The 27,111-nt window shown below is 49.4% G+C and overlaps 1 protein-coding gene and 1 pseudogene across 1 annotated transcript; one reads left to right on the top strand and one right to left on the bottom strand.

Annotated features, from left to right (window-relative positions):
* Positions 1-1,191: 1,191 nt before the first annotated feature.
* Positions 1,192-25,714, bottom strand: LOC125506149 (uncharacterized). Its single transcript, XM_048671046.2, has 6 exons — positions 25,610-25,714; positions 25,350-25,400; positions 25,211-25,232; positions 24,989-25,106; positions 2,336-2,543; positions 1,192-1,422 (listed from the first exon to the last, which is right to left on the bottom strand). Exons 2-6 carry the CDS (start codon positions 25,381-25,383, stop codon positions 1,343-1,345), a joined length of 462 nt encoding a protein of 153 aa, XP_048527003.2. The 5' UTR covers positions 25,384-25,400; positions 25,610-25,714; the 3' UTR covers positions 1,192-1,342.
* LOC147990081 (uncharacterized) lies at positions 6,827-8,005 on the top strand (annotated as a pseudogene).
* Positions 25,715-27,111: the final 1,397 nt, after the last annotated feature.

Genomic DNA, 27,111 nt, shown 5'->3' with positions numbered 1-27,111 from the left:
GCCAAAGACTAAAATTGGGAAAATGATAGATTTTTATTTGGTCAAGTGGTCTAATCACCCCCCCCCCCTCTAGACATACTTTCGATCCTACAGCGTAGCAGCGAATGAAGGACCAAGCGGACAAACGGAGGTCGGACAGTGTCTATCAACCTGGAGACAAAGTGTTCTTGAAGTTGCAGCCATATGTGCAAACCTCGGTGGCTCAACGGGCGTGTCACAAGCTCGCGTTCAAGTTCTTTGACCCCTTTCCGGTGCTGGCCAAAATTGGAGCAGTGGCATATCGTCTCCAGTTACCGGAGGGCTCCTTGGTCCACCTCGTGTTTCATGTGTCACAACTCAAACGAGCACACCTCCGACCGGAGTAGCGGGCGACGGCCCTTCCTTCTCACGTGTTGGCATTTCAGGTTTCTCTAGAGGTTCTTCAATACCGCTGGCGCAAGAAGGCCAACAAGATGGTCCGCCAAGGCGAGATCCGCTAGACCGGGGCGCAGACCGACGACACCACCTGGGAGGATTTGGAGGACCTGCACCGGTGCTTTCCGCGTGCCCCAGCCTGGGTGCCACTGCGCGTCCTCCGCCTTCGCGACAAGCATACTGGACGCGGGACGATTAGGCAAGGCCTCGTACACTGGTCGCACTCTACTGAAGACAAGGCCAAGTGGGAAGATCTCGACCGCCTTCGACAACACTTTCCTGCTGTGCCGGCTTGGGGCAAGCTGTTTTTCAAGGGGAGGGGATTGTCAGTGGCACTCTAGCTACAGACCCGCACGAGCAGAGCAGCAAGGCCCAGGGAGGGGTACAAGGCCGGCCCATTCGTAACCGGAAGCCCAACTCCAAGGTAACAGGCCCGGAATGGGTCAGCGGCCCAACCACCAGCCGGCAGAAGACTACTTAAGACGCGGAGAGGGGCTACGCTAGGGTTCATCTGAGATGGATCAGGAACTGGCGGCGGCAACTCTCTTTCCCTTTCCCACTTTCTTCCCCATTTGGCTCCGAGAGCTTGTAATCCGAACCCTGCTACTAGTAGATGCTATCAGCGTGTTGCATGGATGGGACCATCCCATCTTATGAGATGCGACTTACTCTGAATAAATGTGAAGTTTCTGATCCTTGTATAAATTTAAAGTTTCTGATCCTTAGGGTATCAAGTTCAAGAGAAATGATTGTGTGTGTGTGTGTGTGTGTGTGTGTCACAGGAGTACACTGATAATTCAGAACTACAGTACTTATTATTACAGCACACATTATTCCCAAATTCCTTTTATTAATGTTGTAATGCACGGGAACATGCATTTAGCTTATCTAGGGATAAGCATCACCGACACAAGTGCTCTCCTCCCTGTTAGCTCACTCTTTTCTTGCCCAGATAATCGCCTGATGGATGGTATATGCTTGAGCAGAAGTCGCATTTGTCCACGTTTTCTGTATTTTTATAACCAAACAAAGGAAACAGAGCAAAACATTACAATCCATACGAGGTCTGTAATATCCACCACGTTGAGAAAACTCCTGATGAAACAACACTGTTAATTTCTACGTTCAGTATGGTCCAAAATAAATATTTCCATATGCTCAACCATAGAGCCCTTTTCACTTTTCTAGTAAGACGTAAGAGACATGTTCAATCCTAACCCTCAGTTGTCCAAAGGTTAAATTCGGCCATAAAGGTACCAAGTATAGTATACGGACAATATGTTCTAAGAGAGTGAGATTATTCGTTCTTTATACCATTTTTTCATTTATATGCTTTATAAATGAACTTCTGTTAATGTGCCTATTTAGACATTAGACAACTTCAAAGATAGAAACAAGTTTGGGCAGAATAGATGCTAGAAATTCCAACAAACATCTAGTCATCGATTTGGTAGACCTAATTTTAGTTAATCAGTCATACCGCTTATTTATGCAACAACATATTTAGTTAGTCCTACTACATCATGTTTGAACACAGTAAGATCAAAAGTTAGTAGCACATTCCGGCTGAATACAATGGCCAATGGGACATGAGTCAAATTACTTGCCCATACCAATTTTTTTTATGGATATACTTGTGATAGTGGTGTTAACCCACAATTTGTTGATATTCTACAAATTGTATACTCTCTCAGTTCAAAAGTACATGACATTTAGACATGAACATAGTCTCAAAGGTATGCACAGTGATATGTACATTGGAATACATGAATATAAATAGAACATGAAACTTGTGCAAATTATCTTTCAGAAATTAATAGCAAGATCTGCAACCCCCCCCCCCCCCCCCCCCCAAACCACATCTTAATCATGTCTTAACTATGCTTGAGGGAAGTAAACAAGAGTGTAGCAGCAATTCTACCTTCTTCTTCAAGGATAACACACTGTAGCACTTTTCGTGGATATCTAGTACCCTCTAGCTCCGCGAAGAACAGGACTCCCTCCTCACTCCCAACCGTTGCTTTCAACATTGCATGGTAATAGTGCTTGCCGTCGTCCCCCTGGCTAGTGTACTTGCCTTCAAAGAAGTAACTGTCTCCCGTATTCGCCTCCGTCACAGTAACCGCCACCTGGCAAACAAAGAAAATATGTGCACTGCAGTTTTCAGATATGTCTGTATGTTGCGTGCTTGACTGTTTCATTTGTAGGGATATAGGAGCAGAAGTCGTTAAAAGATACTAATACACTCGCCCATGTTTGATGTGCCTTTAGTTTTACATGTAAAAGTAACAGACTATAGTCCAACTCGAAATACTACCCTATACTGGAGCTACGACGTGGGCTGCAGAAGCATGGGTACTCACCAAAACAGCAATGACTAGGTTACAACAAGTGAACCAAATCTTAAACTCAAAACCTTTTCTTCCTAAGTTTATGATGAAACAGCCCATTCCATTCACTCATCAGCTCGTGGAAAAAAGACACTCATCAGCTCAAGTTGAAGCCTAAGGGCAACTCTAACCGAACCCTAAAAGGCCTTAACTCTCTTTTGAGGAGTTAAGAGCAGAAATGTTTAAGAATTGGTAGTGTCCGGATTTCTTGTAAAGTTGTTTTTCCTGAATTTATTAGAAAATAGAAAGACCATCAGTGAGATACCTACCACTCTGGAAGAGCTTTTCTAATCTTGTGTCAGACCCACGGGCCAAGGGACAGTCTTAGGTAGACAGTTTCTATGGGGCGTAGCCGCGTAGGCCTCCCAAAAGATAACGGAGGCATGCAAAGGTTTCCTCAGGCCAGACGGACATTGGTCCTCAAGTGGTTTAACTCCTCAAAATTTAAGAAGTGCCCATCTCCACTCAAATTTGAGCATTGAAATCAACTCTTAGCAAAAGATCCCTTTCAGCCACGGGCCGCCTCTCTCTCTCTCTCTCTCTCTCTCTCTCTCTCAGCCACCTCCGTTGTGTTCCTTGCTTTCAGTGACCACCCTGGACACCCTTCTGCCCTGCCAACCTCCCGCTCGACCTTTAATTCACTCGTCTGCCATCAACACATCGGAATCGACACACCTCTTCGCTACCGTCGCTAGAATCGACGCATCTCTTCGCCGCCGCGAGCTCGAGGACGACTAAGGCCACCGCGAAGCCTCATTTCATTGGAAAATTAACCGTTGGAGGAGCTAGATGGGTAGATTACCCGCGCTCGAGCTAAACGACGTCAGAATCATGGCCATGGCAACAACCTTCCGAACACCGAACCGAGCCACGACTAGCTTGCTCGGCGAAGGGTGAGCACGACTTTGGGGGGAATCGAGCTCCTCAATGAACGCATGCCATCTCCTCAGCCCCGCCATCCATCCACAACAATGTCAGCCACCGTGGCTCTCACCTACTTCGCCCATCAAGTGTTTAACGAATTGCCCATGTACATTTTTTACCTTTTTCTTTGCTTTCTTTACTGTTTTTGCAATCAAATTCATCGTCCAATATTGCAAATTGGTAGATGTAGAGATTGAGGGCGATGTACTTCGACGACTCTTCAATTGAGGAGAAATAAGATGATGATTTTGAGATGGCCATTGTCGTTATCGTTTGGTGGGGGGGCGGGGATTGGGGGGGGGGGAGGAGGAGATCATAGGTGACCAAGACTAGGATCTCAATTTGGCTGCTTGTATATCAATCGTGGTAGGGCAGAAGGCCATGCCAAGCTTGCAGTGTACTAATGTTGACCATACTACTCTGTTATGCTATTTGTGTAACAACCGTTGGATCCTCATGGTCCTATCCCTAAATATTGTCCACTCTTATTTCTTGGATTTGATCAGAAGCGAGAAGAGAGTCTACACCAAACCGAAGGGGCTTCTAGATTCAGTTCTATACGACTTTCCCACAATAGGAGGATACATCAGGAGAGATTGCACAAAGAAAAGCAACGTCAGGTTGCCATGCTTCGGCCACAATACAAATTAACTTTTGTTGCCAGCAACAGCCGCATGCAAGTAGTGCGATGACTGCCTACTATGTCATGAACCACATGGAAGAATACACAAGGATGCATACGACCTACAAAAAAAGGAGGGTGTCACCAATTGGGGTAAAACCCTAGAGCTAATCACACCTGATGATGCACAGTCGAGTTTAGACAAATCCAACATCCTTGCTAAGATCAACATCAAGGATTTCCTCGAGGAGAACGAGATCTTCTACGATGACAACGAAACCCTGGAGGGCCGATGGGGTCAGCAGAAGGGACATAAAGCCAACATCCCAGACTATTTCATCTCCTTTGCATGATGTTCTCCCTTCTTCGTCCCAACACAACACAAGCCTACGCCCCTGAAGTGAACGACTGCCAGTGGAGTCGCGGTGTTGTATATAACAAGAATGTCGCTTTTAAAATGTTGTTTAAAACTTGAGTGTCTAGAGTTACCGTACCATTTGTGTAGTTAATACTAAACTTTTTAAGATGCATGCTGCAAGTGACCCATTATGTCAACTTCGTTAACCTTACCAGTTTTTTGAGGTATCAAAACATGAAAATTCTGCCATGAGAGCGAAGTGAGCTCTTTGGTGATAATTAAATGATGCCATGGCAGAGCATGCTGCCATGGCAACAAATATATGATCCCTAGGGCTAATAAGTTCTGCCGTGGTAGGAAAATGAGCCACTTGGTTCATAATTGTTGCCATGGCAGCAAAGCCCTTTGGCTCATGATTGCTGCCAAATGTTTGCCATGGCAACAAATATGAGCTCCAAGGCTAAAACATTCTGCCATGGCAGCAAAATGAGCATATTGGATCATAAATGTTGTTGTGCAACAAATATGAACCCAAGGCTACTTTTTGCTATGGCTAGGTTTGTTATGTCATAAAGTTGCAATGTGTTGCCATGTGCTATGTTTGGTATCTAAGTTCGCATAAACGACGTTTCTGCTATATATTTGACTATATCTTTGATATATATGCTGATATGTGTTCTCTTAGTTACGACACGTCACAGATTCATCGACCGCTGCTCGATGACATTTGTGCATGGAGATAGCTTCTCGCGTGCATGTCCATGGCATGGATATCATCACACAATCAAATCTATGGTACGAGCACAAGACTATCACAAAACGTGGAAACCGAACATCATCCAAAACTGTCTCACACGCATATACTTAGGAAACTTTGTGGCAGAGAGTGACAACGACAATGGAGCCAAGCTACATCGACAATTCCACGGCCGTTGCAAGCCATTGCCACTATTGTTGTCGCATCGCCGCTACATCGACCAGACCCCGAGCCGCTGCCATCAGACCTAGGCGAGGGAGACCCAGCATCACGCGCAGTTGCTCTCACCGGCCACCATTGCCCATGCTGCACAGCAGCACGACGACCAACTAGGAAATCCAGAGCCACCGGCCCGGCGACCAAACTTCATCAGCCGCGCCGCGCCTCTAAAGGGCTCCCCGTGTGAGAGATCGCCACGCGAGGAGGTGCACTCATCGCCGTCGTCGGCCAAACAGGCTTTGCCTGCCCGCGTCCTCCGGCGGGAGCTAAGGAGGAGAGGTGAGAAGGAGGCGGCGGGAGCGGAGGAGGAGAGGTGCGAAGGAGGCGGCGGGACACAAGTTCACATGTAGGACTTAACTCATACAAATAATGAATTTCAGTGTGACGTTTTTTTAACAAAGTTTATTTTTGCAGGGAAATAAGGTTGAATGGAGCAGCAGAACCTATGACTGGGCTATTTATTTTGGTGGCTACTGGAACTCTACACTCCAGATAGGACGAAGTCTAGAAATAAAATACCCATCAAAAAATTCTATTCCGAACACTTTTTTTGCGGGTGATTCTGAACACGTGTTAATCTGTTAATACTATGTAGATTATTTAGGTAGAAAATACCCTAACTAACGCGGTTTCCGTGTTTAGAAAAAACAGGATTGGCTTCACGAGTTGATTCCTTGTTTTTTTAAGTAGGTGTCGTTTAAGAACAGGAGTGCCTAAAGCTTTGATGATTCGTAAAAAATGTTGAAGACTCAAATACCTATTATGAGTTATCTCGTCAAAATGTTATTACTAGTAGATTTAAACATCAAGAGTAATCTCATATTGTCATTCCAATTAATTTTTAGTTGCATATTATTAGATAAAGTAGTGGGAAATATGTGTTGTAGCCTGTGTAAATGCCCGAATGTCGAGGAAAACAAAACTAGACAGGATATATTTATCTAAAAACAAGTCATGCACGTGTGCATAACTCCGTGTATACTCTAAGAAAAACTCTAGCATGTTAAACGCATCAATATCTACATGGCTGGCGGATATCTTCATGAGGCGCATCTGGTTAGGTAGTTAGAGTATAATGTTTATCTCTTGTAACTCTTATCTCTACCTCCTTTCTTCCTCTCCAAGAATGTAATCTCAACCGCATGTATGCGCTGTTATGGGAGGTGCGCCCCATTTATATAACACGAAGCCGTCGGCCTGAAAAGGCAAGACGTTCCGCTAGTTCGCACATGGTAATCAGAGCCCCATCTCTTCCCATCTACTGAGATCCCATCTACCGAGCCTAGCCACGTCTTCCTCCTCCTCCTCCAGCGCTTCCCAGACCACCCTCAATGGGCAGGTCACCGAGAAGCTAACACGCACGAACTACGTGCTCTGGCGCACGCAGGTCACTCCTCATCTGCGCGGCGCCGGCGTCTTCGGCTACGTCGACGGCACCACACCGGAGCCGGCCAGGCTTCATGTCACCAAGGACAAGGATGGCAAAGAAAGCGCTGAGCCCAACCCTCTCCACCCAATCTGGGTCTGGGAGGATCAACAGGTGTTGGGCTACCTGCTCAGCACCCTCTCCAAGGAGGTACTGATCGCGGTGACCACGGTCACCACGGCGCACGCGCTCTGGACAGCGGTGGCAGGTATGTTTTCCTCGCAGTCCATGAGCCGCGTGAATAACATCAGGACGGCGCTCATCAATGCGCAGAAGGGCAACCAGACGGTTGCCGCCTACTTCGCCTCTCTCCGTGGCCTCGCCGACGAGCTTGCCGCTGCGGGGAAGGTCATCCAAGATGACGAACTCATCTCCTACATCATCCACGGCCTCGACGTCGACTACCAGCCCCTCGTCTCCGCCCTCGACGCACGCGTCACGCCGGTCTCCATCGACGAGCTCTACGCCATGCTCAGCAACTTCGACCAGCGCATGGCCTAGTTTAATCACTCGGGCAGCGGCGGCTTCCGCTCCTCTGCCAACGCCGCGGTGCGTGGCCGTGGTGGTGGATCACGTGGCCGCAGCTCTTCTCGCGCCAAGGGGCGATCTAGCGGACACAGAGGCGGCAGCAACAGCCGCTCTGGTGCATCTTGCGGTCGTCGTGGCGGCGGTCCACCTCGGGCCAGACCGGAGACGCCTCGCTGCCAAATTTGCGGTAAGCCAGGGCACACCGCGAAGGATTGCTGGTATCATTATGATGAAGACGACGAGGACTCCCAAGATGAAGAAAAAATGGCTGCCGCCGCTGATGGATCCTACGGCATCGACACAAATTGGTACGTCGATAGCGGCGCCACCAATCACATCACCAACGAGCTTGAGAAGGTCACGATGAAAGACAAGTATCATGGCAAAGATCACATCCACACGGCAAGTGGAGAAGGTATGCAGATTTGTCACATTGGTCATTCTACGTTTCGTACCCCTCACCGTCCAATTCATCTCAAGAAAATTTTGCATGTCCCTAGTGCTACTAAAAGTCTCCTCTCTGTTCATAGAATTGCCCTTGATAATCATGTTTTCCTTGAATTTCATCCTTATTTCTTTCTGATCAAGGACCAGGCCACGAAGAAGGTTCTCTATCGAGGTAGATGTGTTCGAGGGCTTTACCCGTTGATTCTGGAGCTTAGGAGACTCAATAAACAAGCCAATGGTGTTGTCAAAGTTTCGTCAACATGGTGGCACGATCGATTAGGGCATGCTGCTTTTTCTTTAGTTGAAAGATTGCTTAGGAAAAATAAACTCCCTTTTGTTGGTGAGCAAATGTCGAAACTATTTGTGATTCTTGTCAATGTGCTAAAAGTCATCAATTGCCGTATCCAGTATCTACTAGTGTCTCTACCAAACCACTTCAATTGATCTTTTTTGATGTGTGGGGTCCTTCTCCCACCTCTGTTGGTAGACATGAGTATTATATAAGCTTTATAGATGACTATAGCAAGTTTGTGTGGATTTATCTTCTCAAAAAGAGATCTGATGTCTTTCAAGTTTTTCAAAACTTTCAAGCCTTGGTTGAATGAAAATTTGATAGCAAAATTATTGCAGTCCAATCGGACTGGGGGGGAGTATGAAAAACTCAACTCCTTCTTCCAAACACTTGTCATATCACACCACGTCTCATGTCCTCATGCCCATCAACAGAACGGCTCCGCTGAACGGAAGCACAGACACATAGTTGAGGTCGGGCTAGCTCTCCTGGCAGGAGCCTCCATGCCCCTCAAGTTTTGGGATGAGACCTTCCTTACTGCTGTTCACATCATTAATATGCTTCCTAGTCGAGTCATCAATAATCAAACTCCAGTAGAACGACTTCTTCACATAAAACCAGACTATAAATCTCTTCCCGTGTTTGGGTGTGCTTGTTGGCCCAATCTTCGCCCATACAACAAAAGAAAACTCATGCTTCGCTCAAAACAATGTGCTTTTCTAGGGTATAGCCCTCAACACAAAGGTGTCAAGTGCTTAGATATTTCTACTGGCCATGTCTATATATCTCGTGATGTCATTTTTGACGAAACAAAATTTCCTTTCGCCACCCTACACCCAAACGCCGGTGCTCGCCTCCGAGAAGAAATTCTCCTCTTACCTACTCATCTTACCACCATTGATCAAGGGGGTCCGAATTCTGATGATCAAATGCTGACTAATCCTGCTACTAATGGTGTGCATGAGTTTTCTGATGATGTTCCAGGAGATAACAGCGAAAATAATGAAGAAATCAGTGAAAAAAACGCGCCGGTAGGTCCATATCGCATGTGTCCGCATCCAGGAGGCAAATCATCCTCAGGATTGGCTCCGCAGCAGCAGCTCAGTCGATCTCCCTCGGGATCGGCGCCGGCAGACGCGCCAGACGCGCAGGCGACAGCACCAGCCGACCATGCGGCTGTCTCCAGCCCAGCGCACGCCGCGCATCACGCTCCAACTGGTGGCAGCCCAAGCGCCTCTCCGCGCCAATCCCCGTCCGACACGAGGCAGCACGCGGTTCGCCAGGACGGCGCGCGCTTCCGTGACCAGCCGGTCACATACAAGCGGCGCGACCAGGTTCGCCGACCTGACACGAGGCCCGGATCTGCTGCGGGACCGGGCGCAGACTCCTGTGCACCCACACGCGCGCCGAAGACTGGCGTTCGCCTCGAGGCTGATCCACCATCATCTTCCAATGATGAGGCCCCGGGATCTTCTGCACCTACAGAACATGTTGCACCTGATCACACTGCCACAGAAGATCCGGCGGGAGCAGATTCTGCTACAGGAGCTTTTGTTTCGGGATTTTCTGTGGCCGAGGATCCTAATGTTGCACCGTCACGACGTACACGACTACAACATGGGGTAATACATCTTGTTAATTATAAACACATAACCAAATACGGTATGATTTGTTCTACAGGTGAACCCCAGACGCTCCAGGAAGCGCTTGGTGATGAAAGATGGAAAAATGCTATGAATGAAGAATACATGGCACTCCAGAAAAATAAAACTTGGCATTTGGTTCCCCCACAGTAAGGTAAAAACTTAATTGATTGCAAGTGGGTATTTAGAATAAAGAGGAAATCTGTTGGAACTATTGATCGCTACAAAGTTAGGCTCGCTGCAAAGGGTTTTAAACAACGGTATGTCATAGATTACGAGGACACATTTAGTCCAGTTGTTAAAGCTGCCACTATCCATCTTGTTTTGTCTATTGCCGTTTCCAGAGGATGGAATCTCAGGCAACTTGATGTTCAGAACGCGTTTCTTCATGGTGTTCTGGAAGAGGAGGTATATATGAAACAACCTCCTGGGTTTATAAGTAAAAGTGCACCCTCTCATGTCTGCAAGTTGGAAAAGCACTTTATGGTTTGAAACAGGCACCAAGAGCATGGTACTCCCGTCTCTGTCACGAAATGCAAACACTTGGTTTTGTCCCTTCAAAGTCTGACACCTCTCTGTTCATCTACAACAAGTTCAATACATGCATGTTTGTCTTGATATATGTTGATGATATTATTGTGGCAAGCTCATCTGATGAAGCTATCACAGGGTTGTAAAAAGATTTGAGTGCAGACTTTGCCTTGAAGGATCTTGGAGACTTGCATTACTTTCTTGGGATTGAAGTAAAGAGGCACAAGGATGGACTTCATCTCTCCCAAGAAAAGTATGCAGTTGACTTGGTAAGAAAAGCTGGTCTACAGGGTTGTAAACCTATACCTACTCAAAGTATGCAGTTGACTTGGTAAGAAAAGCTGGTCTACAGGGTTGTAAACCTATACCTACTCCACTGTCCAGTTCAGAAAAGTTATCTCTCACACAAGGAACTCTCTTGACTTAAGAGGATAGCACAAAATACAGAAGCTTGGTAGGAGCTCTTCAATATTTTACTCTTACTAGGCTTGATATTTTTTTTGCTGTCAACAAAGTATGTCAGTTCCTTGATACACCTACAATTGTTCATTTGACTGCTGCCAAACGGATAGTTAGATATGTCAAAAACACATTAAGCATGGGTCTCAATTTTAGCAAGTCATCCTCTACACTTGTCAGTGCATTCTCTGATTCTGATTGGGCAGGCTGTCTTGATGATATACGCTCTACTGGTGGTTTTGCTATTTTCTTTGGACCCAACTTGATTTCATGGTGTGCTCGCAAGCAAGTTACAGTCTCCAGATCTAGTACAGAGGCAGAATATAAAGCATTGGCAAATGCCACGGCTGAAATCATATGGGTTCAATCCATGCTCAAGGAACATGGTATAAAAAGTAAACAAGCTCCATGTTTGTGGTGTGATAACCTTGGTGCTACCTATCTCTCAGCTAATCCAGTGTTTCATGCCAGGACCAAACACATTGAGATAGACTTTCATTTTGTTAGAGAGAGGGTGGTGATGAAGCTATGTACCAGGGGTAAGAGCACGGACCCGTCCCAAAGAGTCCTACCCAAGGACATCCCTAGAAGAAACCACCCATCAATCGACTTGAAGGTACTTCACTCGACGGGTTCAAGACACTCAACCAAGAAGCTACCACTCGACCATGAAGCTATTCACTCGACTGCCAGGAGATCTACAGTCACTCCGTAGGCAAACGGTCAGCTGTTAAGTAGTCTTCATGGTCATTACAGCACTTTATTAGAGGCGTTACCAGTAACGTCCCATCTTAAATGTACTTTAAAACCCTGCATTACTGAGGGCAGGAGGGGGTCAGCGAACTCTATATAAGCCACCCCCCTCCTTAGTAGAAAGGGTTGGCACCCCTGTAATTTATACACGCATAATCCAGTCGACCGCCTCTGGGCTCCGAGACGTAGGGCTATTACTTCCTCCGAGAAGGGCCTGAACTCGTAAACCTCGCGTGTAACAACTTCCCAATAGCTAGGATCTAGCCTCTCCATACTCACCCCCCTACATCACTGTCAGAGTTAGAACCACGACAGTTGGCGCCCACCGTGGGGCAGGAATCTTAGCGCTTAGTTGGAGAAGTTGTGATTTTTCTCGATCCCTTTGATCATGTTTTCTTGCGGAGTTTTGGTGGAGGACCGCGAGATCCGTCTCGGCACGCTCACCTTCATCGTCGACGACTCCGCCTGGCTTCAGGAGGCACCGCTCGACATCGACGCGCTCCCCGCCCGCGGTGCGACACATTTCCGCGCATGCGTTCGTGGCGTCCTCTTGCGGCAACCGTCGACCCAATATGGGTCGGCCCCCGTATCGTCTCCCCGCCCTGTCTCCCACCAGCGCAAGCGCTCCGGTCGGTCAAGACTTCAGCGGTGGGTGAGGCACGCCGTGGCCCGCCAATCGGCAGCCCCGCAAGTCGCGGCCATCGAGCCCGTCGAATCCCTCTACGGCCTGTTCGATCTGTTGACTGGCTCCGTGGAGACCGCATCCGAGTGCGACAGCAGCGATCCAGCAGCTGAGGTTCTGGCGGTCGACGGAACGCACAGTCCCCCTGGTTTCCCTCGCACTGATGGAGGTGCGGGTGGGGGCGATCCGTCGCATCCTCACGACGAGTATCTCCCCGAACCTCTCACATCGTTGCAGCGAGAGGAGCTTCGCCGCTGGAACATGACGCGCTCCGCACTCCTATCGTCGGAGAGACCCCCGAGGCCCGGGCCTTGGAGGACGTGCGTTTGGCCAACTTGGCCGAGCGCACTCGACTGGAGAATCTCCAGCGAGCACTTGACGAGCAAGCGCGTCAGCGGGCTCCCGAGTCTAGGCGACGCCAGCTCTTCCCGCCGACGCAGGTATATCGAACCCCAGTTCAGAATCTGGCCGCCGCGGCCCGTATAGCAGAATCGATTCAGCCCTCCCAGTCGGAGGCTGGCAGGGGCTTGTTACAGATCAGAGCATTGCTTCGGGCGGCGGGAGACCAGAATTCCGCTGTCTCTCAGTCGCGGAATAGGATCCACAGTCGGTCTGTCGCAACCGATACAGTCGAGTCAACTCACAGCCCGAGATCGCCCCCGAGGCATGACGGACGTGGTGGCCAGCATGATCAGTACAAGAGGAATGAGCAGTATGATCACCGATTGGACCGTGATGATCGACGTCGAGTGCCAACCCCTCCCCCGAGGAGTGGGTCATATGCGCCTCGACGGCAAGATGACAGACGCCCTCATAGTGTTGGGCAGAGGATTCAAGTCGACCCCAGAGACCCAGGCTTTGATGCGAGATCCATCCTCGTTCAAGGTTTGGTTGACAGGAACAGAGCTCATCGAGAAGGCCACAACAGAGATGCGCCTGCTAGCAGCAGAGTACGTGCTTCAGGGCTAGAGTGTTTCAGTCGAGCCATCAGAGCCGCAGTGATACCACCCAATTTCAGGTTGGCGACTGGAATCGGCAAGTTCACCGGTGAATCTAAGCCTGACACCTGGCTCGAAGATTACCGAGTGGCTGTACAGATTGGCGGTGGCAATGACGAGGTGGCCATGAAGCATTTGCCTCTCATGTTAGAGGGCTCGGCCAGAGCATGGCTAAATCAGTTGGCACCCAGCAGCATTTACACTTGGGAGGACCTCTCCTGAGTGTTTATCACAACCTTTGAAGGAACATGCAAACGACCTGCAGGGCTTACAGAGTTACGGTCTTGTGTGCAGAAACCGAATGAAACTCTGAGGGAATACATCCAGAGGTGGATCATGCTGCATCACTCAGTTGAGAACGTGCCGGACCATCAAGCAGTTTGTGCCTTCAAGGAAGGTGTTAAATACAGAGAGTTGAATCTGAAGTTTGGTCGAACTGGAGAGATGTCTGTGAATCGGATGATGGAGATTGCCACCAAGTATGCTAACGGAGAAGACGAAGATCGACTCCGGAGTGGCAAGCAGAAAGCAGTCGCCCAGGAAACTGGAGGCAATTCCAGTCGGAAGCAGAAGCGGAAGGCCGAACCAGCCGCTCCTGGGGAGGCCCTGGCCGTAGCCCAGGGAAACTTCAAGGGAAAACCCAAGGGCACCTGGAAGCCCAAAAAAGTCAAGGATCAAGACGGAAATGATGTTTTGGATCTGCCATGTCACATCCACACCAAGAAGGATGAAGAGGGTAATTTTATTTACCCAAAGCATACCACTCGACAGTGCCGACTCCTGATCCAGCAGTTCCAAGGAAAGCAGTCCAAGGATAAGGGAAAAAAGTCGGACAGGGTCGAGGACAAGGAAGACAGCGACGATGGATACCCCCAAGTCAATTCCACCCTGATGATTTTTGCCGATGTCGAGAGAAAAAGTCGACTGAAAGTCATTAACCGAGAGGTGAACATGGTTGCCCCGGCAACACCCAGTTACCTGAAGTGGTCACAGACTGCCATCACATTCGACCAGTCTGATCACCCGACGCACATTGCCACCCCTGGGAGGCAAGCTTTGGTGGTCGACCCAATTGTTGAAGGCACTCGACTGACTAAAGTCCTGATGGATGGAGGCAGTGGCCTGAACATACTGTATGCTGAAACATTGAAAGGAATGGGCATTCCGATGTCCAGACTCAGCACCAGTAGCATGAGTTTCCATGGAGTCATTCCTGGGAAGAAAGCCCAATCACTCGGCCAGATCGCTCTTGATGTGGTTTTCGGTGATTCAAAGAATTACCGCAAGGAAAAGTTGACATTCGAAGTCGTGGACTTCCAAAGTGCTTATCACGCCATTTTGGGCAGGCCAGCTTACGCACGCTTCATGGCCCGGCCATGTTACGTGTACCACAAACTGAAGATGCCTGGCCCCAAAGGTGTGATCACTGTCACAGGAAATCGGAAGAAGGCGGAAGAGTGCTTTCAGAAGGGCTCAAAGATTGCAGATGCTCAGATGGCAGTGGTCGAGCTGCAAGAGTACCAAAAGATGGCCGACCCAAGCGATTTGCTACGAGCCAAGAAGCCTGCTTCAGAATCAGCTTTTCAGTCGTCCGGTGAAACAAAAACAGTCGACGTTCACCCGACCGACCCCGATGCTGCCCCGACTCACATCTCAACGACGCTTGACTCCAAATAGGAGGAAGCGCTCATCCAGCTCCTCCGTGAGAACTGGGACATCTTCGCATGGAAACCCTTCGACATGCCTGGAGTTCCCAGGGGGCTGGCTGAGCACCGTCTATGGGTCGACCCAAAATTCAAGCCTGTGAAGGAACATCTTCGACGGTCCGCCGTCCAGAAGAAGCAAGCCATTGGCGAGGAGGTGGCTCGGCTTTTAGCAGCAGAGTTCATCCGAGAAATTTACCATTCCGAGTGGCTCGCCAATGTCGTCATGGTCCCCAAAAAGGACAAGTCTCTTCGCATGTGCATTGATTTCAAACATATCAATCGGGCCTGCCCAAAGGATCATTTTCCTCTCCCTCGCATCGACCAAATAGTCGACTCAACTGCGGGGTGCGAGAGGTTGTCTTTTCTAGATGCTTATTCCGGATACCATCAGATCCGTCTGTATGGACCCGAGAAATCAAAACAACTTTCATCACCCCATTCGGATGCTTCTGTTATGTCACTATGCCGTTCGGCCTCAAGAACGCCGGAGCCACGTTCATGAGAATGATTCAGAAGTGTTACTCACTCAAATCAGTCGGAATGTGGAGGCATACATGGATGATATTGTGGTCAAGTCACGCAAAGGTTCCGACCTGCGAGCTGACCTTGCCGAAACCTTTGCCAACCTCAGGAGGTATGATATCAAGCTCAATCCATCAAAGTGCACATTCGGAGTTCCAGGCGGAAAGTTACTCGGTTTTCTCGTTTCCGAACGAGGGATCGACGCCAATCCTGAGAAAATTGGCACCATACTCCGGATGAAGCGTCCTGTACGCGTGCACGATGTCCAAAAGCTTACAGGCTGCTTGGCCGCTTTAAGTCGATTCATTTCTCGTCTCGGTGAAAAGGCGTTGCCTCTCTACCGACTGATGAAGAAGTCTGACAAGTTCGAGTGGACTCCAGAAGCTGACGCAGCGTTTGCAGAACTCAAAGCTCTGCTCTCCACCCAGCCGGTGCTTGCCGCCCCAATCAGCAAAGAGCCTCTGCTGCTGTACATTGCGGCCACGGGACAAGTTGTCAGTACAGTACTCACGGTCGAGTGGGAAGAAGAAGGAAAGGCCTTCAGAGTTCAGCGCCCAGTCTATTATCTGTCTGAAGTTTTGACCCCTTCAAAACAAAGATACCCTCACTATCAGAAGCTCGTATATGGGATTTACATGACCACGAAAAAGGTTGCACACTACTTCTCTGACCATTCCATTACAGTCGTCAGCGACGCCCCACTGTCAGAGATTCTGCATAACAGAGATGCAACTGGTCGAGTGGCCAAGTGGGCGATTGAACTCCTTCCCTTAGATATCAAGTTTGAAGCAAAGAAGGCTATCAAGTCCCAAGCAATCGCAGATTTCATCGCCGAGTGGATTGAACATCAACTTCCGACTCAAGTTCACTCGGAGCACTGGACCATGTTTTTTGACGGATCTAAGATGCTGAATGGTTCCGGTGCTGGGGTAGTTCTAGTCTCCCCCCGAGGAGATAAGCTCAGATATGTTCTCCAGATTCACTTCGATTCCTCCAACAATGAAGCAGAGTATGAAGCACTTTTGTATGGGTTGCGCATGGCCATTTCACTCGGCGTCCGTCGCCTCATGGTCTATGGCGACTCAGATTTGGTGGTTAATCAGGTGATGAAGGAGTGGGACGTCAGAAGTCCAGCTATGACTGGTTATTGCAATGCAGTGAGAAAGCTAGAAAAGAAATTCGAGGGGTTAGAGCTTCATCACATCCCCCGACTGAAAAATCAAGCAGCCGATGATCTAGCAAAGATAGGCTCCAAGAGAGAAGCCATTCCCAGCAATGTGTTTTTGGAGCACATCCGCTCGCCGTCAGTCCAGGAGAATCCTTTCACAGAAGAAGCCCCACAACCAAAAAGTGCCACAGATCCGACTAAAGTCGAAGTTCCCGCTGTGGTCGACCTGATCATGGAAGTCTTGGCCATCACTCCCGATTGGACGATACCATACATCGCGTATATCCTAAGGAAAGAGCTCCCAGAGGACGAGGAAGAGGCTCGACAGATCGTCCGCCGATCCAAGGCCTTCACAGTCATAAAGGGGCAGTTGTACAGAGAAAGCGCGACTGGAATCGGTCAGAAGTGCATAACTCCGGAAGAAGGTCAGATGATCCTTGATGGGATCCATTCAGGGACCTGCGGTCACCATGCGTCCTCCCGAACCATTGTGGCCAAAGCATACCGGGCGGGATTTTACTGGCCAAGAGCAAATGAGATGGCAAAGGAGATAGTTGACAAGTGTGAGGGGTGTCAGTTCTAATCCAACATGTCCCACAAGCCCGCATCAGCCCTGAAGACCATTCCACTCGTCTGGCCCTTCGCTGTCTGGGGACTGGACATGGTCGGTCCTCTGAGAACAGGCAGGAGCGGTTTCACCCATGTGCTTGTGGCAGTCGACAAGTTTACCAAGTGGATTGAAGCTAAACCCATCAAGAACCTCGATGCTGGCACTGCTATTAGTTTCGTCAGAGGACTAACATTCAGATATGGAGTCCCTCACAGCATCATCACTGACAATGGGTCAAACTTCGATTCAGACATGTTCAGAGCCTTTTGCGCCTCTCAAGGCACTCGTGTCGACTATGCGTCAGTCGCCCATCCCCAGTCGAATGGACAAGCTGAAAGAGCAAATGGTCTGATCCTCAAAGGACTAAAGCCTCGGCTAATGCGTGATCTCAAACACGCAGTAGGTGCCTGGGTCGACGAACTTCCGTCAGTTCTGTGGGGATTAAGGACCACCCCTAACCGGTCGACTGGAAGAACCCCATTCTTTCTTGTTTATGGAGCCGAAGCCGTTTTGCCAAGTGATCTCCTTCACAACGCTCCCCGAGTCGAGCTTTACACCGAAGATGAAGCAGAACAGGCTCGGCAAGATGCAGTAGACCTCCTGGAAGAAGAAAGAGAGATGGCCATGATCAGATCAACCATTTATTAGCAAGACTTGCGTCGATTCCATGCCCGGCATGTGAAGAGTCGAGCCTTCCAAGAAGGGGATTTGGTCCTCCGAGTGGATCAACAGAAACCACACAAGCTTGCTCCTACTTGGGAAGGCCCCTTCATCATCACCAGAGTCCTCCACAATGGAGCGTATCACCTCTTCAATGTTGATCGCCAGATCGACGAGCCTCGAGCTTGGAATGCAGAACTACTCCGCCCCTTTTACACTTGAGCTCAATCTTGGACGAGATGTAATAAGAAAAATTCCCGCAGTTCGTTTTTATCAAAGGTAAGAGTGTTCCATTAATTGTTGTCACTTTTGTTTACATACGAAACCCCCCAGTGGGTGACTTAGCTGCGAATCCGTCTCGCCTAAGTTTCAAAAATCCTACCGAGTGGAGAGCGATCCTCCCACTCGGGGGCTTAGCTGCAGTCCAGCACTCGCCTAAGTTCTCCTACGAAGAGACTTAGCTGCAGTCAGCACTCGCCTAAGTTTAAAAAATCCTACCGAGTGGAGAGCAAACCTCCCACTCGGGGGCTTAGCTGCAGTCCAGCACTCGCCTAAGTTCTCCTACGAAGAGACTTAGCTGCAGTCAGCACTCGCCTAAGTTTGAAAAATCCTACCGAGTGGAGAGCAAACCTCCCACTCGGGGGCTTAGCTGCAGTCCAGCACTCGCCTAAGTTCTCCTACGAAGAGACTTAGCTGCAGTCAGCACTCGCCTAAGTTTGAAAAATCCTACCGAGTGGAGAGCAAACCTCCCACTCGGGGGCTTAGCTGCAGTCCAGCACTCGCCTAAGTTCTCCTACGAAGAGACTTAGCTGCAGTCAGCACTCGCCTAAGTTTGAAAAATCCTACCGAGTGGAGAGCAAACCTCCCACTCGGGGGCTTAGCTGCAGTCCAGCACTCGCCTAAGTTCTCCTACGAAGAGACTTAGCTGCAGTCAGCACTCGCCTAAGTTTGAAAAATCCTACCGAGTGGAGAGCAAACCTCCCACTCGGGGGGCTTAGCTGCAGTCCAGCACTCGCCTAAGCTCTCCTATGAAGAGACTTAGCTGCAGTCAGCACTCGCCTAAAGTTTGAAATCCTACCGAGCGAAAGCAAACCTCCCGCTCGGAGACTTAGCTGCAGCCCAAGGACGACGAGGGGCAGGTCGACTGCCACCTTCTCCTTCGGAGCTACACCACAGACACAAAGTTACTTCGAGTGAAGATCAAATCCCACTCGACAGGTCACCCACAAAGAGATCCAACGACAAATCAATTACGGATAGAGCCTAAAAGGTCCTAGAAACCTCAGGTCAAAGTACTCGAGCTCCCGGCTCGGCAGAGTTTAAACTGTTACACTTCCACTCGGCATTCCGAGGCAAATTTAAGGCAGAGTTTAACGGTTTACAAAATACACCCGGCATTCCGAGGCAAGTTTTTTCATTCCTCAGGAGGAGGAGGACTGGCAGGGGCCACGAACTCATCCAAGTCGATCCCATCCGCGATGCGGGTAGCAGCAGCAATAAATGTCTCCATGAAGTCCTGGAAGTTGTGCTTCCTCGTGTTGGCGACTTGGATGGCGGCCAGCTTCTCCTCCCGCACCTCCTTACAATGGATGCGGACCAGGGACAAAGCCACGTCAGCGCCACACCGAGCTGAAGACTTCTTCCACTCCTGCACTCGGTCGGAGATTCCATTGAGTCGAGTCATCAGAGACTCGAGATCGTTCTGGAGCGTAGATTCCGGCCAAAGTGTCGAGTCGATCCGCGTCATGGCAACCTTCAGTCGAGCTAAGTAATCCACGACGCCATCAACACGAGACTCCAGACGGAGCACGTTCATTGCGGCCTCGTCCTTCACAAGAGAGTTAACAAGGTCCAAGCTCGGCTCCACTCGACTGGTCTCCTCTTCAAAATTCTGGCAAAGCTCTGCATACAAGATTCAAGGATAAGACAATTTTCACAGAATGAGTCGACTCAAAAACCAGTCGGAACTGAATGCGCACCTTCAAGCTTAAGGTACAACTTCTTGGCGAGGCTCCCCAAGTAGCTCTCCAGGTCGTTTCTCCCGCGAGCGAGGCCTTCCAGCTTCTCGCTCAGGGTGAGGTGCTCCTTCTTCCAACGCGAACACTCCCTATTGGCTTCCTTCAGAGCGGTCTTCAACTTGGTGTTCTCCCCTTCTAATTGGTCGACCGAAGCCAGCTTTTGCGCGGCCAGAGCGGTCTTATCATCAGCCTCCTTACGGGCAGCAGCCAAGTCCTGATCCTTCTTCGCCAGAGCTTCTTTCAGTTTTTCTGCAAAAAATGACGATTGAGTCGGAGCAAGCGAAAAGATACTCAAGCCTAAAAACCAACCAGTCGACAAAAGTGTCTTACCTGCAGCGCCGTCTCTGACATTCTGCAGCTCTGTCCTGGCCAGCTCCAGATCAAGGTTCATTTGAATTTGCTGCTTCTCCAAGTCAGCCAAGCGGGTTCCAAGATCACAAGATTTCTGAAGTCAAAGAGGAGGAGTTACAATTTCAGTAAAAAGGAAAAAGCAACAAAGACAGTAAATACTAAGACTATGGTCGACTGCCAGCAGTCCACCATAGTCTCGGGGACTACACCCAGTGGGTGCACTTAGCGTGCCCCCACCGGTTCCTATCCCACTCGACCGTTCCGTGAAGTCGAGTCCAAGACAAGCTGCTTCCGAACAGTTAAGAGACAATAACAGAGTTTCTAAGACTACAGCCGAAGCAAAACATTCGACAGTAGCCTCGGGGGCTACACCCAGTGGGTGCACTCAGCGTGCCCCCACAGTAAAAAACAAAAGAAGAAGAGAAAAGACGTCGACTGCCCGCAGTCGACGAGACAGAGCGAAGAAACTCAACTACGACTCAATTTAAAAAGACTACAGTCGACTGCCAGCAGTCGACCGTAGTCTCGGGGACTACACCCAGTGGGTGCACTTAGCGTGCCCCCACTCATCCAAGAATTGGCAAAACACCCACTGGGTGTACAAACTTAAAGACCTTCGGAAAAGAGATTCTTCAAAGAACATACCAAAACAGACCAAGTGTTGAAGTCGACTGACCTGGACATTGCTCTGAAGAGCCGAGCTTGCGTCGTAAGCCGCCTGGCAAGCCTCCCGAGCCACTTTTACCTGCTCCATCATGACTCCAGCCTGGCGTACAGCCTCCTTCGCAGCAGCCGCTTGGTCCTCAGGGACGGGGTACGCAGCAAAAAGCGAAGACGGATCTGCAGCCGACGCTGAAGGCTGCACACTCGTCAAAGGAACAGCGAAAGTCACGGAAGCCCGAGTGGGTTCGCCATCATCCCGAACCGCAGCCTCAGGCGCGGGAGTGGATTGCGGAGCCTTGCCAGCCAACACCTTCTTCTTCCTCTTCACCCTCAGTGGTGTGTTGTCGTCGTCGTCCGGGAGATCGATAACATGAGGAGGAGCTGCAAGGAAAACATTCAATCGACTAACACCTTCTTCAGTCGACTCGTAAGCAGGTCGGCAGTGATCGTACCAGGGTTGGAGGTGACAGCGTCCTCCATCTCTTGGTCGTCGTTCCTGGCGGAGACCTTAGAAGTTGCACCACTGCAAATCTCGAAAGTTGGTCAGTTGGCCCAGTGAATCGACCAAGGATCCGTCCACAGTCGACAAAGGAAAGCAAGTATTGTTGTTACCCCGAAATGGTGGGAACAGCTATCTTCATTTTGGGCAAGGCCTTGGGCGGCTTAGATGGCGCCGTTCGTGGGTGCTTGGGAGCCTTCTCGGTCGGCGGAGGAGAAGAAGTCCGAGGGCGTTTTGACGACTGCCCAACGGGAGCGGCCGCCTTGCCGCGTTCCTGCGCTGGATCGTGGGCGAGCTTGGACCGTCCCTCCGGGCGGGAGGGCTCAGCCTCCTCCTCCTCACTGGAGAAGATGTCGTCGCCCTCCTCTCCCTCGCCGTCGGACTCCCACTCGACCTGGTCGTCCCCGCTCTCGCCTCCGCTCCCCTCACCTTCCTCGGTCGACCCTTGTGCCCCGCTGGGCGTCGAGTACATCTCAGTGGTAGCCTGGAGGACAACGGACAGGACGAAAGTCAGTCGACTTATACAAAGAAGACTAACACAGAAGGCCAGATATCCGACACAAAGACATACCTGATCCACTTCATATGAGTTGTCGAGTGGAATCACCCTTCTGGCTCCTCGGGGGTTGTCTTTGTTCCCCGTGATACTTGACAGCCACCCCGCCAGCATCTCATCGGTGACCTCCTCCGGGTGGATCCGAGTGGTGTCGTCAAGGCCAGAATACAGCCACATCGGGTGGTCTCGCGCCTGGAGCGGTTGAATGCGCCTCTGGAGGAAGACCTCTAACAGGTCCATCCCAGTCACCCCCTCACGGACAAGCTCAACCACTCGACCCGCCAACACCTTGACCTGGGCCCTTTCCTCCGGCGTGACTTTCAGAGAGACAGGCTTCTCGGCTCGGTCGAGGGAAAAAGGAGGAAGACCAGTCGACTGTCCGGGGGTCGCCTGGTCCTGGCAGTAGAACCAGGTCGACTGCCAGCCGCGGACCGACTCCGGGAAGGTGATAGAGGGAAAACAACTCTTCCCCCTCGTCTGGATCGCCAGGCCCCCGCACAGCTGGATCACTTGCGTCTTTTCATCACTCGACTTGGCCTTTTTAACCGACTGAGAGCGGCAAGTGAAAATATGCTTGAAAAGCCCCCAGTGCGGACGGCAACCTAGGAAGGCCTCGCACATGGAAATGAACGCGGCAAGATAGACTATGGAGTTGGGGGTAAAGTGATGGAGCTGCGCTCCGAAGAAATTCAAGAAACTCCGGAAGAAAGGATGGGGCGGCAGAGAAAACCCTCGGTCAATGTGGGTGGCTAGGAGCACGCACTCACCGTCACGGGGTTGAGGTTCGATCTCTCCCTCCGGAAGACGCGCAGCTTCGTGGGGAATGCCCCCCCCCCTCGACCATGTCGTCAAGATCGTCTTGCCGGAGCACTGAGGGCATCCAGTCGCCCTGGATCCAACCTTTGGGCAGAGCGGTCCTGGAGGAGGATCCGCCCCGAGCAGATCTCTTCCCTTTCCCCGCCGCCGCCGCCTTCTTCGCGCGCTCCAAAGCGGTGGTCTTGCCCTTCACCATCGTCGCCGGAGAGATCTCGCACGGGCTCGCGGCGCTAGGGTGAGAGCGGAGGTAGCAGAGAGACTGGCAAAGGGAGAGAGGAAGAAGGAAGGAGAAGAGAGCGCACGGCTTGGAAACCCCGAGCCGGCAACTTATAAGGGGCCGCTCCCGAGTGGCTGACCGGTAGGCCCAGGCCATCCAGTCAAATCCCGCAATAGACGCGCGCGCAGTACGTGGCGAAAAAGGCGACGCGGAGATCGAGGAACTTCCGCTTTATCGCTTCCGATTACTGCGGCTGCTCCCGTCCCGCGCGCTTCCCAAAATCCAAATCCCGCGACATCCGCGGGCCGCAGAACGACTTGCTAAAAAAACAGAAGACCCCGATCGCGTCGGCACTCGGTATGGCACGAGCAAAGAAATTCACTCGACGGAAGGCCTGGAATGGATCAAGGCGACTGAAAAAGGTTGGCAACGTCATCCGTGACAATTGTCCCGAAACGAGGCGCTCGCATAGCCCGAAGAACCAGTCGGAAAGATCTCCAACTCTTTCCCCACTCTAACCTCGATCCATTCGGGGGATAATGATGAAGCTATGTACCCGGGGTAGGAGCACGGACCCGTCCCAAAGAGTCCTACCCAAGGACATCCCTAGAAGAAACCACCCATCAATCGACTTGAAGGTACTTCACTCGACGGGTTCAAGACACTCGACCAAGAAGCTACCACTCGACCATGAAGCTATTCACTCGACTGCCAGGAGATCTACAGTCACTCCGTAGGCAAACGGTCAGCTGTTAAGTAGTCTTCATGGTCATTACAGCACTTTATTAGAGGCGTTACCAGTAACGTCTCATCTTAAATGTACTTTAAAACCCTGCATTACTGAGGGCAGGAGGGGGTCGGCGAACTCTATATAAGCCACCCCCCTCCTCAGTAGGAAGGGTTGGCACCCCTGTAATTTATACACGCATAATCCAGTCGACCGCCTCCGGGCTCCGAGACGTAGGGCTATTACTTCCTCCGAGAAGGGCCTGAACTCGTAAACCTCGCGTGTAACAACTTCCCAATAGCTAGGATCTAGCCTCTCCATACTCACCCCCCTACATCACTGTCAGAGTTAGAACCACGACAGGTGGCTCACAAACAATTTGACATTCGTTTTGTGCATTCCAGTGATCAAATTGCAGATGGATTCACAAAAGCATTGCCGGTCAAGAGCTTTGAAAACTTCAAGTATAATCTCAACTTAATGGAGTTGTGATTAAGGGAGGGTGTTAAACACATCAATATCTACATGGCTGGCGGATATCTTCATGAGGCGCATCTGGTTAGGTAGTTAGAGTATAATGTTTATCTCTTGTAACTCTTATCTCTACCTCCTTTCTTCCTCTTCAAGAATGTAATCTCAACCGCATGTATGCGCTGTTATGGGAGGTGCGCCTCATCTATATAACACGAAGCCGTCGGCCTGAGAAGGCAAGACGTTCCGCTAGTTCGCACATAGCAACCATCAACATTTACACAAACCCGTGTATACTCTACAGTACTATGAGGTCCTATGATATTTGCGGTTGATTTCATTTCAGGTCTGTCCACTAAATATATATAAGCATGTGGATAAATGGGTGTGCCTACGTTGCGTGAGCTTCTTTTCTAACCCAAAAGATATATTTCACGAAAAAACCAAATAAATTTTGATAGATATAGCAACGGCAGATTATAACATCTGCATGTACACTAACACTCATTAACAAGTCATAAGCTATATGTATGGTGCTATATCGACTAGAACTATACTTACATCATTCTGATCACTGTAGTATTCGGCTGCAAGTCTCGCACACCTCTGAGTTTGTGTTTCGCTGCTTAAGCGTCCCCGCGCTTTCCGATCAGCGTTTGCAAATTGATCTGCAAAGTCACTGTTTTCACAGTAATGATTGAGGATTTAGTTGTGTTTCTCTTTCAGACCCCTCCGCCCCCCCTACTTCTTAATTAACTTAAATTATATGATACGGCGACGGACCTGTGGTAATTCCTGGCAGGATCTTTGAGTGCACATTGCAAAGGAAACAAGAAAAAAAAAACAGAAAATGTGAATATATAATGAGTGTACAATAAAAGAGATACATAGAAATAATACCCGTGTGAAATTAATTCCCTACCTGATGATCCTCCTCCTTGGGCTCCTGATGCCATTGCTGCAATGTTCAACCCTATGACCGTTAGCAAACACGTTAGTCATTTAGATGAAGAAATAGATTATGTTAACTATGCGTATGGAAATGCAGCGAACACTCTTTCTACATCAAATGAACAAAATCTTTGTTATACTACCAGCTGATTGAACAACATGGAAACAGATTATCCCCTTGAGCATGTAAAATGTGCTAATATATAAATAAAGAAGTCAATATGTCCTCACCCCTGAGTCGTGCTTTGGTTTTAGGTAAGAATCCTCGCACTTGTCACACTTTGCAGGACTATGCTACACCAAAGCATGTATTGCAGGAGCGCTAGGCGTTGGTTTCTTACAAATATATGGATAGTCGAGATTGGGTCATGTATATATGGGGATGGTAGTTGGCATTTTGATTGGGTACAAGTACTGAAATAACTTCGAAACAGTGGCGTCTTAGTTCCAGAGGAGACAAGTTCAATACGTACATAAGTGTTGATATGTTTGATACGAGATCTGTACCAAAAGGTACTTTATAAAGTACTACCTCCATTCCTAAATACAAGACGTTGGGGAAGTTTAAATTGAACTGCCCCAATGTCTTATATTTAGGAATGGAGACAGTAGACACGCAGTGTATGTGGTACAAGTATCGGATGTTATGCAACGGATGGTGCTAAATTTGCTTTGGGTGAGGTGTGTGCGGCATTCTCCTTATCTCATTAGCATTCATGGTTAGGAAGAACATCAGTTAGGAAATATCTTTTTTGCCCGGATTCAAGATGTGTTCTTTGTCTAGAGACAAACCAGGGAAGTTATGTAAGTTCTAAATATGGCTGCATGCATCGTCTAGATGTAGAGGTCGGGGGTACATCCTCCTTTTCGAAAAAAAAGATATTTGCACGTTAGAGAAAATGTTTACTTGATTATGTGGTAGGTATTATTTTTTACTTTTGTTGTTACTGTCAACTGGGCATTCTTTTCTTCTTGTGGAAGGTCAAATGGTAATCTAAAGCGGATGGGCTTAGGTTGTAGTCATGACATTTTACATGTGTCATTGGGTTATATAACAAGTGAAGTTACTATGTTTTGGGATGCAATGCGGCATTCCCCTTTCCTTCTTTTTTTGCGGATCCCCTTTCCTTTCTTTAAAGGAATGAATTTTTTTATATAGAAAGAATTTCATTTAGTCTGCGTTCGGATTCTCTCCGCTCCGCGGCTCCGCACCGGAGCGGAACGGCAATCCAATTATAATTTGTGGAGTTGATTAAAGGCCGCTTCGTACTCTCCGCTCCATAGAGGACTGCTGAACAGGCGCTTAGTTGTCCCATCAAGGTGATACAAACTACGGAGTTCATGCAAACAATGGTTCCTATTCTATTTACAATTTTTTGGCCAATGTGTTAGCCTCTCGTTTTTGACACCTCAGTATGTGCAGGAACTTGGCACTAAAAGCAAGATCACTTGTCTGGCCAAGGAGATAATTGATTGACTGATGGCCTTAGCTGCCATTCGACCGATGGCATTGGAATCTTCAGCATTGATTGACTGAGTAACAGCTATATCTGAGAAAGAAGAGGATGCAGTTGATGAGGAGTTGATTGAGCATGTGAGTGGCTAGGAATAGTGCATGAGCTTCTGCCTCAGAGCATCTCCAACAGGCGCGCTAAACAGGCGCCGCGCCGCAAAATTCCTCGTTTTAGCACGCGCGCAACCCGGCGGATGGCGTCAGCGGACGCGCAATAACC

Source organism: Triticum urartu, chromosome 1A (assembly GCF_056163025.1).
Source record: "Triticum urartu cultivar PI428250 chromosome 1A, HENAU_Tu73, whole genome shotgun sequence".
NCBI classification, from domain to species: Eukaryota; Viridiplantae; Streptophyta; class Magnoliopsida; order Poales; family Poaceae; genus Triticum; species Triticum urartu.
Note: the sequence above shows the minus strand (reverse complement) of the source record. Positions and strands in the feature narration are given on the sequence as shown.